General features: G+C 45.9%; 1 protein-coding gene across 1 annotated transcript; it reads right to left on the reverse strand.

Moving 5' to 3' along the window:
* Positions 1–8,860: 8,860 nt before the first annotated feature.
* On the reverse strand, positions 8,861–11,521 carry LOC124652786 (serine/threonine-protein kinase RIPK-like). Its single transcript, XM_047191828.1, has 4 exons — positions 11,020–11,521; positions 10,766–10,901; positions 10,336–10,472; positions 8,861–9,718 (listed from the first exon to the last, which is right to left on the reverse strand). Exons 1-4 carry the CDS (start codon positions 11,407–11,409, stop codon positions 9,041–9,043), a joined length of 1,341 nt encoding a protein of 446 aa, XP_047047784.1. The 5' UTR covers positions 11,410–11,521; the 3' UTR covers positions 8,861–9,040.
* Positions 11,522–12,850: the final 1,329 nt, after the last annotated feature.

Below are 12,850 nucleotides of genomic sequence, written 5' to 3' on the forward strand. Positions count from 1 at the left end.
TAGTCACTAGTTACATTACGCGCAATACTTAATGCAATTGTCTCGTTGTTAGCAACTTAATACCGGAGGGGTTCGGATGATAACCCGAAGGTGGACTTTTTAGGCATAGATGCATGCTGGATGGCGGTCTATGTACTTTGTCGTAATGCCCAATTAAATCTCACTATACTCATCATAATATGTCTGTGCATGGTCATGCCCTCTTTATTTGTCAATTGCCCAACTGTAATTTGTTCACCCAACATGCTGTTCGTCTTATGGGAGAGACACCTCTAGTGAAGCTGTGGACCCCGGTCCAATTCTCTTTCTTGAAATACAATCTATTGCAATACTTGTTCTCATCGTTTTCTGCAAACAATCATCTTCCACACAATACGGTTAATCCTTTGTTACAGCAAGCCGATGAGATTGACAACCTCACTTGTTTCGTTGGGGCAAAGTACTTTGGTTGTGTTGTGCGAGGTTCCACGTTGGCGCCGGAATCCCCGGTGTTGCGCCGCACTACATCCCGCCGCCATCAACCTTCAACGTGCTTCTTGGCTCCTCCTGGTTCGATAAACCTTGGTTTCTTTCTGAGGGAAAACTTCCTGCTGTGCGCATCATACCTTCCTCTTGGGGTTCCCAACGAACGTGTGAGTTACACGCCATCACTGGGCTTGGTCAGACGAGGATGATGATGATGACGAGGAAGAAGCCTCTGCTGAAGGTCACAGTAGCAGCAACGAGGAACTCGTCGACAGTAGCAATGACGGCGGCTACCCCAGCGATGGCGAAGACAGCAACAGCCATTAGAGTAGGGATCTACTAGCATAGGGTTAGCAGTAGTAATCTGTCCCCTTTTGTCGAACAATCGGCTTCTCTTTGTAAGAAATCGTATTATCAATGAAAATTTCCTTTGATTTTGCCGATGTTCCTTATGCTGATTTAGACGATTGTTAGCCTAACCGATGCTCACTGACCAGATGGGGCCACGCCTTGGTTTCTCACGATAATCTGCGAGACAGGCCAATTCAGTCATCCTTCCAAGTTAGCCAGCTCTGCCGATGATAGCACTGGGTGCAGCCGACTGCAGCAGACCGGCGATTCGAGCTTGAGCGGGCGTCTTTAAGAGAGCCCCGGAACTGTTGCTGAATCTGATAACTCTATAATCAAAAAGCATCATTCTTCAGAACAGTTGCGATGTAGAGCCAGCTGATTTTGACAAAATCGGCTCCCAAAGCCAAGAACCTCTCGGGCGAGTTGCCCCCCAAGCTTCATCCGAAGCGAGCCAAATACGTCGCCATCGGTTTCCAAGTTATAATGCAGAACCAGCCGATTCCAAACAAATCGGCTCTCCAGAGCAAAGATATTTCAGGGCAAGCTGCCCCCCGAGCCTCTTGATTTCTGGAAGAACCGTTGTACTGAAAAGCTTTGGAAAGATCAGCAAATCCGTTCCTTGAACCAAGAAACTTCAAATATAACAGCTTCCCAACTCCTCCTTTGCGCCTTGCTGATCAGATCGGCTCGGTCCATGCCAGGCAAAACGCCATAGCCGCTTGACTCGTCATCGGCTGTGCTCATGTTCCTAGGATAACAACTGCTCCATATCAGCTGTACCTCCTTTCATTCTAAAGTCGATGTCCTTGCATCGGCTAGATTTTTTTTTTACTGGCCGATTTTTCTTTTTATTGGCCCCCAGTGTTCTACTGCACACATGTTCTCCTGTGCATGTTCATCTGATCATCTGGTTCAGGTGCCCCCCGAGTCGAATCTGTCAGGTAACTGCAGATATCGGCTCTGTTAGTTCAGCCCAGGCATTGTATTTGCACGTCGGCTCTGGTAGGACCAATGTTGATTCTTCTTTAACTTACTAGCCGACGTAAAAAACCGCTGCCAAGTAGATTGATGCTGAACACAAGCAGAACATGTGGTGAAGATAATTTTGGCCGATTGCTGGAATCGGCCTCCATCTTGATTGAAGCGCTCAATGAAGGTTTCGTAACGTTACTTCGTAGATAATCTGGGCCGATCCAAAAGATCGGCCTCGCCACGTTTCTCATCGGTTTGTCCTTGCTACTTGGTCAGGCCGGTAGACCAGACCATCCCAACCTCATCCTTTGTCATGTCGATGCACTCGCTGTCGTCCACCTTGAGTGCATCGTTTAATCGTGGAGCACTAAGCTCCGTCGGAAGGACGAGCACCATGTTTGTGCCAACCGATGTTTCATCATCGGCTTTCCTTTGCTTGGGGCGCCACTCCATTTTCCGTGGACGACCCTCTTCGTCCAGGGTTCGCTGAACTTTCGCAGCCAGATCAGGTCGTGCTTTCCTCAGCGTATGCAAGTACAACCTTTCGGCTTCCTCCAGGCCGCGCAATCGCTGAACCCTGCGCTTTTGTGAACGGCTGAGTCCATCAGGGCACCACCTTGGCCGGTGGTACCTGTCTTCTTCTTGTTCTTGTCCCTCGTCTTCTGAATCCTCGAGATCTTCCCACCGAGGGGACTCAGCGCGTTTGCTTTGTGGCGGGAGAGGCCCTAAGCGCTTGAACACGGACACGTTGGCTGCCTCCTTCTTCTTCGGTTGCATTACGGGCAATTGCCGATTGTGGGTAATCGGCTCATTCCCGAATCCCAGCGAGTGTGCGAAGAAGGGGCAGTCCCGGTGCCTATCGTTGTCGTCTTGCTCCCTTGATTTTCCTTTGGCACGGCGCTCGTGCTCCTCCTCATCGCGATCATGCCGACGATGTCTTCAGGCTTCTCTAGCCGGACAGATCTCTTTCATCATCATCGCTGGATCGCCGGCGTTGGTCATACTTGACTCACATACTTGTTGAGGAGGTGATCGAGAGAGGGTCGCCGATATCTTATGTTCTTCACTTCTCCCTCCGTGACGTAGCGCTTGCCATCATGACGGAGCCGATCGCGTGGAGCGGCCTCCTCCGTGTCCTTGCTACGAGAGCAGCTGCCCTCGTCTCCATCCTTGCCGGAGTGGTGCCCGGGTCCTACCATGTTGATGTCGAACGAGGACCCTGGCTGGCAACCTTCGGGGTAAGTGCATTCCACCATGTTAACGGCGGGGAAGGGTTGGGTGTCGACCTTCATGGCGTACTTGTTGAAAATCAGACGTCCTTTTTCTATCGCCATTTGGATCTGCTGACGCCACACCCTGCAGTCGTTGGTGGCATGGGAGAGCGAGTTATGCCATTTGCAGTATGGCTTTCCGTTCAGCTCTTGTACCGTGGGGAATTTGAGACCTTCGGGAATCGTCAACTGCTTCTCCTTGAGCAGGAGGTCGAAGATTTGCTCAGTTTTGGTCACGTCAAAATCGAATCCCCTGGGCGGGCCTGGTGGCTTTACCCATTTGCAGGACACGGGGGTTGCCCCCGAGTCCATTCAGCCACTGCTACCTCTTGATCTCCCGCAGAAACTTCGTCTTCCTCTGCCTCGACCAGGACTACTGCACGCTTGAATTTGTCCTGGTACAGGTCCGGGTGGCGCTGTTCATATGCCGACAGTTTCTGAACCATGTGCGCCAGTGAGGGGTAGTCTGCTTGGGAGGCCATGTCCTTGAGCGGTGTTGCGAGGCCCGCCACTGCCAACTCGACTGCTTCCTTTTCAGTCACACGAACCGAATAACATCGGTTCCTAAGATTCCTGAAGCGCTGGATGTATTCTGTCACAGTTTCTCCACGCTTCTGACGTATTTGTGCTAGATCGGCAAGGCCAGACTCGGAAACCTCTGAGTGGTACTGCGTATGGAACTGTTCTTCCAACTGCTTCCAAGTCCGGATCGAGTCTGGTGGCAACGAGGTGTACCACCCGAAAGCCGATCCCGTGAGGGACTGTGAGAAGAACCTCACGCGTAGTGGATCCGACACTGAGGCCGTTCCTAGCTGTGCCAAATATCGGCCCACATGCTCGATGGAGCTGGAGCCATCTGATCCGCTGAATTTGGAGAAATCAGGGAGCCGATATTTGGGTGGTAACGGGATCATCTCGTACTCATCGGAGTACGGCTTGGAATAGCCGATTGCCCTCCTTTCGGCACCATGCCGAACTGGTCTCTTAGTATGGTGCTGATCGATCCGCCGTGCTGGCTGCAGGAGTTAAACTCTGAAGATTCGCCGGGGTGGCGTACTTAGCCAGCCATGCTTGCTTTTCCAGCTCCGAGCCAACTGCAGGAGCTGAGCTCTGGAGGTTCGTCGGGGTGGCGTACTTAGTTAGCCACGTCTGCTTCTCAAGATCTGTTGCTGACGTTCCTCCTGTTTTCCCGAAGTCCCCGATGTTGTGGCCTGGTTTGTGAGCGCCCGAGTTACCGCAATCGGCACATACGTGCACATGTACCCGTGAGGGATCTCCTTAGGCGCCTCATGCAAGAACTGGCAGTCACTAGGGTCACCACCGATCTTGTAGACGACGAATGCCGGTGAATTCGGCACTTCTGGTGCTGCCAACGCAAATGGCAGCGGTGGACGGGACTGGAGTGGCAACTCTCCTTGATGCGTCCCGAGAGCTGGTCCCGACGGCGAGTACTGGTGCCTCATGATCTCCCGGATCACCGAAGAGCGACACGCTCCAACGTGTTTACCGGGTTCTCAGAGTGGCGGTGTAGCGAGTGAGCCACCAAGTAGTTGATCTCCTGCCGCAGGGGACCTGGTGCGTTCTTCTGACGGGGCAGAGAGGTCTATCCCATCGAGTGCACCATCAGGCGAGAACCCCTTCCACCTGATGCCATGTGAACGGGTTCTGTGAAAAGAGCCGATGAGATCGGCTTCGAGGATAGCTTTGACCTCGTCATACTTCTTCTTGAGCTCGTCGGTCAGATCCTCGTACGTGACTGGAGTGCCGTCCGCCATCTCAGATGTAGATGGCGAGGTGGTTGATGTCGAAGCTTGTCCCACCGGACGTGCCAGAATGTGTTGCGGTCAAAACCCACCGGCGGGCAGCGACGGGCAACACAGTAGAGCCGGGAACAACTTAGGGCTGCGGCTGGCCCTGGTCCCTCCGAGCGACGGCCCGCAAAGCCTCTGGTACACACGTCCGATGCTGATGCAAGGGCGTGCCACCTGACCTATACCTGGTCAGGAAGGTGATGGAGATGCCTCGCTTAGTTTCCTGCATGGCATACACGTAAACATTAAATACGAGCCTCGATCGGCTCTCAGGTTATCCCGTGAATCGGCTCAAGGAGCCGATCCACCCATGATTCGTACGAGGTGCACGAATATATGGTGGTCCTGCTTGATCAAGATAAAGCTAATGCGATCTACGACGATTTAGGGTTTTCACCGCATAATCGGATCATCCTACTCACGATTGGGCCTCGCGGCCACGCACGGTGATCGTAAGCCGATCCTAGACAAGGCCTAAAAACCAACACGAGGTTGATCCCGGAACATCCTGTCTAGGACTAGCAAACGACACCCTACGTGCCGCTGGATCCTCCAACCCTTTGTAAGGCCTAACTATTGCGGATATTAAACTAATCCTTGAAGAACAAGGAGCAACCGTAACGGATCGGATCTACTAAATAATGATCAAGCGGGGTGCCGCCCCCACACCTAAGATAGGTGTGAGGGCGGCTAGATATGCAAGGGTTGCACGACGATAGCATATAATACGAAGAACAATGCTAACCCTAACATATCTAAGATAACTACGTTGCTCGCCATCAAAAAGGCTTCAGTACGAGCAACGCATGAACAACATAAAGCTTATGCTGCCTAGATCGCAAGATGCGATCTAGGCAGCATGATGCTTACCGGTAGAAACCCTCGAGACGAAGGAGTTGGCGATGCGCCGAGATTGATTTGTTGGTTGAACGTTGGTTGTTGTTTATTCCATAAACCCTAGATACATATTTATAGTCCAGGGGACTTTCTACCGTGGGAATAATCCCCACCGTGCACGAGACAAACTCTAACTTTTAATCTAAGATGCGATCTATTATAATACAGATACACAGGCAATCTAGCCCAAACTCTTCGTGTAAGGCCGCCTCAGAGATCTTCCACGCGTAATCTTCCAAGCCCATCTCCCTTACGGCCCACCTCCTGATTTGGCCAAAATCTGGTGATAACAACAAATAATGAGTAATTGTCATGTTTTTGACTCACCCATTTATCCACATCTTTGAACAACAAATCTTTTCAAAATCCAAATAAAACATTACATGTTTCATCTAAATACCTATTGTACTACCGGAAAGAGAAGAACGAAACATAACATTACTACTAAAAACCATTATAACATTACATACCAACTCAATCCTGCATAAATATTTGTATCATATAACCTGATCGACCTTCTTCCGTCCGGTACTCCAAACTCTTAAGAACCTTTATTCTTATGGTAACTCAATATCCTTTGTTCCATTACTAGTTAACATAGGTAGTAACATCAACAACTTGCAAAGCGAACTAAACATTTTGATGACATGTTATATCATTAATTGGGGAAAGAGAAAATAGTGATAACTAGCTATATTACCATCACATCATATATTCCAATGAAGAAGAAGTATGCATGTATGACTAGTATTAGTAGAGCATGAATGCATGTCCGTCATAAATAATACGAACGAAGGGAGTACTATTTACTAGTGCAGATGAGCCGTTTAATGAAACAGAAAACCCGGAATTTACATGCGGCTTACCGAGTCCAGCAAGATGTTGGAGGCCTTGAAGTCATGGTAGATCACCGGCAGGATGGCATCATGCAGGAAGGCGAGACCCTTGGCTACACCGAAAGCAATCTTCATCATTTCCATCCATGGTAGAGTCATTGATAAGTGGAAAAGATGATGTCATAGGTTAGTTCCTTTGCAAACAAAATAGGAGGTCAGTTTTTTCAGCGTGAATTGTTGATGGGGGTGGGGTATCTTTGTCAGTGCCTACCTTAATGGTTTTGGTGATAGTTTTGATGCTTCTCCTCCAACTCTACGTTTTTGTCTATACCCTTGTACTTTGGAAGTATCAAATAAAATATTTATTAGACATGTGCATTCTCGTGGTTCAATTAATTTAAGAATACTGAAATAGGCACAAAAATATATAGATGCACTATTAACTGGAAATACTTTTGTACTTACAGACATGGGTCTGGGTGTTTTCGTCACCGACAGCAGGTGAAACATAAATATATGTGTTTATTTATTTTATTTTTCTTAGAACTCAAAAGGATACACTTGAAATAAATGTTCTTCTCAAGGGAAACATCTCGATCTAAAGTTTATCTGAAATACGAAAATAGCAACTCGCGGTAGAAAAATACTAACATACCTACCATGCTGAAATAAGATTTCAATTTAATTAGTGAAAAGAGTGTTTGTGATGACTTATATTAGAATTATATAACCAAGAGTGATGCACTTAATGTTTAATTTTATAATAATTTGAATAACTTTGGTAGCTATAATACAAAAACATTCTAATCAATATTTTATGCAAAAATAAATTATAAATAAGTGAAAAAACATAGTATGATTAAATAATAGCCAGAGGCTCAAAAAGTTCAATATTCAAATATGTAAATAAAAATAACTTTTGGTCTCGAGGAACAACTTTTTCTCTACCCACACACTCAACCTCCACATGTCATCAGCTGCTACATGATTTTCACATGAGAAATAAGTCGCAAGAAAAGTCGGTTTGAACGTATCTGCGACATAGGCGTAGCTTGCCCTTGACCTCCTCTATCTTAAATCCAAGAATATTCATACGTGGTAGGCCATATTATGAAGCAAGTTTTTTTAAAATCAATATCTAATTTATTAGTATTTTTTCATTAAACTAGTGCATATTATGGATTTTAAGCTAACCAGACGGTTAGTTTTTGTCCAAACACCACGTACCTCCAAGAGAGGGCAAGAACCGTGTAAACCTATGTTAGTTCCAACTCACATTTAACGGGAGTTTCATTTTTGGAATTTCTTGCATCAGTTTTGTGCATCCTCATGGACTACTAATTACATCTTAATCAAGGAGATGCTATTATCATGCAGATCCTAGCAAGATATGTCGTTACTAAGCTATTGATCAAATTTAAATAAATTTACATATTTGTTTCCACTAAAGAAAACTATTTCATTTTATTTCTCTGTTATCCACTTATGTAAGGTAATAAGAGTAGTTGTTTTGGGTTTAGTTCCTTAAATTTCTTTTTTTATGTTTCCTTGACTTTGTTGCTTTTCTTTTTTATTTGTTTTGTGCAAATGTAGATATTTTTGTAATACATAGCACACGGTTTTTTAGGACAAAACTGTGTGCGATGTGCAAGGATAGTGCCAACATTCTGGATGATAGAGCACACGATTTTTTCTGGACAAGACTGTGTGATACAAGGATAGTGCCAACCTTCTGGATGACATAATTATGTGCACATACTAGTCCATGGCGGTTGCAACATTTATATATTAATCAAACATTTAAGTTACACGTTTCCTTCAAATGGAAAGGTTTGCATGGTATGGCATTCGTTCTTAGGTTCTCAAACATGTGCGATATTTTTTCTCCACGGGCCAGTGGGGGATGTGCTGACGTTCAAAATCTTGGGCTGCAGTGAACTTCTGCATGACACACTGAAAGGACCTTCCATGTGCCATGGGTACCTTAAAAGGACCGTCCAGTACTAGTAATTGTCCCAAGTCATAAATTTCAATCCATCTTTCTATCATTAGCTATGGATATCAACATCAAGAAGTGATATTGTATCATCTTGCGTTAATTCTGCATTTTTCTTGAACAAATATGATACATTTGCATAATTATATCTCTTTAGATTAGCATTCTCTTGGCAATGGTTTTCTCCATTGGACCAATGATTTAATGTATAGATAATGAGAAATTGACATGTTGTTAACTAGACTCATTCAGCTATCCACATCTTTGAACAACAAACCTTGTAAAAATCCAAACCAAAAATTACATGTTTCATCTAATACCTGTTGCACTACCGGGAAAGAAGAAAGAAATATATCTGATGTTGCATCCCATCTCAATCGTATACATAAACATATTTGTATCATATATCCCTACCTCTCTTCCCTATTGTACTCCAAACTATTAAGAACCTCTTTCTCTATGGTAACTTAATGTCCTCTGTTGCCGCCTTAAGGTACTACTGAATCCAGTAGCATTGTCATTTTGACCATGGAGAATAATATCGGCGTGAATTGTTGATTCTGGGTATTTTTGTCGATGCCTATCTTGATGGTTTTGATGTTTATCCTCCACCTCCACCTTCATGTCTATCGCCTTGTCCTCTTCCACAACGATGGTGAAAATAAACGAGCCCACGGGGAAGAAATCGTCCATGCCTAGTACTGGCTCCAATGCCTTGACAACCTCCCTCATGGATGGCCGAGACTTTGGGTTTTGGCTAAGACACTTGTAGGCCACCAATGCAGCCACCTTAGCACCCTTACACGAGTACTGGCACTCAAGGGCCGAGTCCATGACTTGGTACAGCTTATCGGATCGTTTAAGGTATGGCCTGGACCAGTCCACCAAGTTTTGTTCCCTTGGTCGTCGTGCACGGTCCACCGATGGCCGCCCTGATAGGAGCTCTAGAAGTACCACGCCAAAGCTGTACACATCGCTCTTGGCGGTCAAATGACCCGTCGTTATATACTCAGGCGCTGCATACCCGTGTGTCCCCATGACACGTGTTGTGACATGCGTCGCCTCACCCTGTGGTCCATCCTTGGCCAACCCAAAGTCAGATAATTTTGTGTTGTAGTCCTGAAATAACATATGTCGAGACTTGATTACGTGAAAGTTAGACATATGCCATTGATTAGATACAACTATTTGAACTCACATAAACAGGATAAAAACTATTCGAACTCAGATATTGGTTGTAGTGACCATATGCCATTAGTAGTTTTGTAATCAGTGGCACTGTTCACATGTCACTGCCTATCAGTAGGTTGTCTATTTGTGTAAGTTACATGGTAATGGCTAGATATTTTTAAATTGGGTGGATGATGCGTATGACGGACTGGATTTCTCAAGTTTCGCATGCATCCGATGATTTGCAGTTCGAGTCAAGTCAGAGATGCTGTGCCAACCAAGACTAGTAACCTTTGAAAGGAGGGTTCAAAATAATTTTTAAAAGTACAAGCAAAACATTTTGTTGTAAATACTACTCTTGGGAAGCCCTGAATTTGGAAGGGCCCAAACTCTATTTTTTATTAGTTGGGCGCTGTGGTAATTCTACAGTCTTCAGAGGTGACGTGTTGTTCCCAAATGAGGGAGACATTTCAGTTTAGTGTTTTATCTGAAGATTAGAACAACTATATTTACTTGTGCCGATAAGTCATTTAATGAAACTGAAAGCCTGGCAGCTGGTGGCTTACCGAGTCGAGCAAGATGTTGGAGGCCTTGAAGTCACGGTAGATAACCGGTGGGTCGGCATCATGGAGAAAGGCGAGGCCCTTGGCTGCGCCGACGGCAATCTTCATCCTTGTCATCCATGGTAGAGAGTCACTGATACCTGAAAAAATATGATGTACAGGTCAGTTCCTTTGCAAACAGAAAAGGAGATCAGTTTTTCCTCATCCACACTGACAAGGAGTTACATATCCAATTGTAAGCACCAATAAGTTTGTACGAGCAATTCGGTATTAAACTGAAAGACATGTGTTCCATTGGAAGGCACACAGATGCACTTTTATCCCCTTGACTTAACGAAAAGAAAATTTAGAGAATAAAGGCAGGGGACAAGAACAGCTCATCGCGCATATAGGTGCTCAAGTCTAGCGGAGCTTGTTGGACTGAAGAACTCACTTTTGAAGAGGTGTTTCTCCAAGCTGCCAGCGCTCATGAACTCGTAGACCAGCATCCTGTGCTCCTTCTCGTAGCAGTACCCGATCAATTTCACCAGATTATTGTGCCTCAGTTGACCAAGAAAGAAAACCTCTGCCTGCAAAAAGTTCCGAAATAATTCAACATCAATTATTCATCTGAAAAAAACATCAATTATTAATCCAATTGATCTTCCACATTCATTGCCAACAATAAGGACTCTGCTTCCCACTCACCAGCCACTCCTTGTGTCCCTGGGTTCCGCACTCCAGGTCGAGGTACTTGACGGCGACCGACTGTGCGGGCAGCCCCGGCCGGAGCTCATCGTCGACAGTGCCCTTGTACACCGGGCCGAACCCGCCGCTGCCGAGGTAGTTTGCGCGCGAGAAGTTCGCCGTCGACGCTCGGAGCTCGGCGTAGGTGAACGCGTGCAGGTTCGAGCCGGACAGCGTCAAGGACAGGTCCTCCGGCGACAGCGTCCCAGAGCTCAGGCTCGTGAACGACACTCTCGAAGACGACTTCGAGCTGCCGTTCCCTCTCCGCCTTCGGTACGAGCTGTCGTCGTCGTCGGTCGTTACAGCACCTCGGACGCAGCACGAGAATGGATTCCAAGCTTGCGCAGCCATGTGAATAACTAAGAAGTGCGCCTAGGCGGATCGATGTATCAACGGCGAAGGCAGCCGACCAGTTGGTCAGGATATGTTGCCCGGAGCTGTCAACTGTGGATGCAGGGGCGCTTAGGTGGTTACCGAGCAGGGGGAGACTTGAGGAGAGGCTCGTGTGTGGCTGGGCCTTTATATAAGCGTTGGCGCCAACTAACCTTGGCTGCCAATTAGCTTCAGTAGGGAAGAAAAAAACCACCGGTGATGTGACTGCTGCCAATAGGGAAACGAGGAGGGAGAATGTTTAGAAGAGATGTGTCCCCAGATTTCTGTATCCGAATCCAAAGATGCACACCAACACTTTATTTGTGTTGTAGCAGTGTTTTCAAACATTTTGCTAACTTGTGCATGATTACACACAATAACAAGGACAGACATGCAGTACGAAAAAATAATTTTACAAAAGGACAACAATGCAATTAATATTGTGTTTTAACTACCTGGGTGCCACAACTGCATCATCTCAGCAGCATATGTCTCAGCTGCATCGTGCTTCCAGTGTTTTGGCAAGCAAGCTCCACTGAGTAAGGTATTTTAGAATGTTCGAAAATGACAATTCAAAGTTTCAATTTTCTTGAATTCTTTAGGGTGTATACATACACATGTACTCTACATTCATGCTAAGTGTTGCTGAATGGGTTGTACTGTTTAGCTACACAAAAATCACAAACCGTGGCTCTAGAAATGCAAAAAATACTTAAATTTTCTTCCAATAGTTTGTTTCTTCTGTGCAGGACACACATGAAAAGACATTTTTCTCCAAATTTATTCGTTCATACTCTTGTTCTCATTTATGTCTAGCTAGTACCAACATTCTCTCGGTTGCTTATGTCGTAGAACCTGGTATAGGTTCCAGACGATCGCTTAGAATATCTTGTGTCAGGCTGCCTGGCGTCATACTAGGAGGCTACAGTGATGTGTAGTGATATTATGTTTTATTTGTTTCGCTGGTTGATTCTTGTTTCAACTGTAGGCGATGATTGAGTTGTAAGAGTTGTAAGACCAAATATTTCAGATTTTATATAAAAGGCCGTATGCATCATCATGATGCAGAAGCCGGGGTTTAACTCCCCATTTCGAAAAAAAAACGTCGTAGAACCTGGTATAGGTGGTTTGTGGGATCTTTCGGTGCTTCTCCAAGAGAATAGTTAAAGAAATTATGTTGAAACCGTTGAACGATACACTGCATGCTGCTCCATGCCCATGAGATGCCATATCCGAACCACCCTTAACAAAATCTTCTATCAACTCTAGGTGAAGATCCCAAGTAGGGTAGAGAACACCTTGTCCACTACAACAAATATTTTCCTTTCAATTCTGGGGCCACCACCAGCAGCTAAGCAAACCCGAAGTAACTAGCATTGCTTGTGGGATAAGACCTGTCTTTGTCCGGCTGTCGGCTGAA

The sequence above is a fragment of the Lolium rigidum genome, chromosome 5 (genome assembly GCF_022539505.1).
Source record: "Lolium rigidum isolate FL_2022 chromosome 5, APGP_CSIRO_Lrig_0.1, whole genome shotgun sequence".
Taxonomy (NCBI): Eukaryota; Viridiplantae; Streptophyta; class Magnoliopsida; order Poales; family Poaceae; genus Lolium; species Lolium rigidum.

What these genes read in the sequence shown, in the direction of transcription:
- LOC124652786 (XM_047191828.1), bottom strand. Translation starts at nt 11,409, where the DNA reads ATGGCTGCGCAAGCTTGGAATCCATTCTCGTGCTGCGTCCGAGGTGCT. An exon ending in GGAGAAACACCTCTTCAAAA is followed by an intron (nt 10,473 to 10,765) that starts GTGAGTTCTTCA and finishes ATATTTTTTCAG; the next exon opens with GTATCAGTGACTCTCTACCA. An exon ending in CCAACATCTTGCTCGACTCG is followed by an intron (nt 9,719 to 10,335) that starts GTAAGCCACCAG and finishes ATGTTATTTCAG; the next exon opens with GACTACAACACAAAATTATC.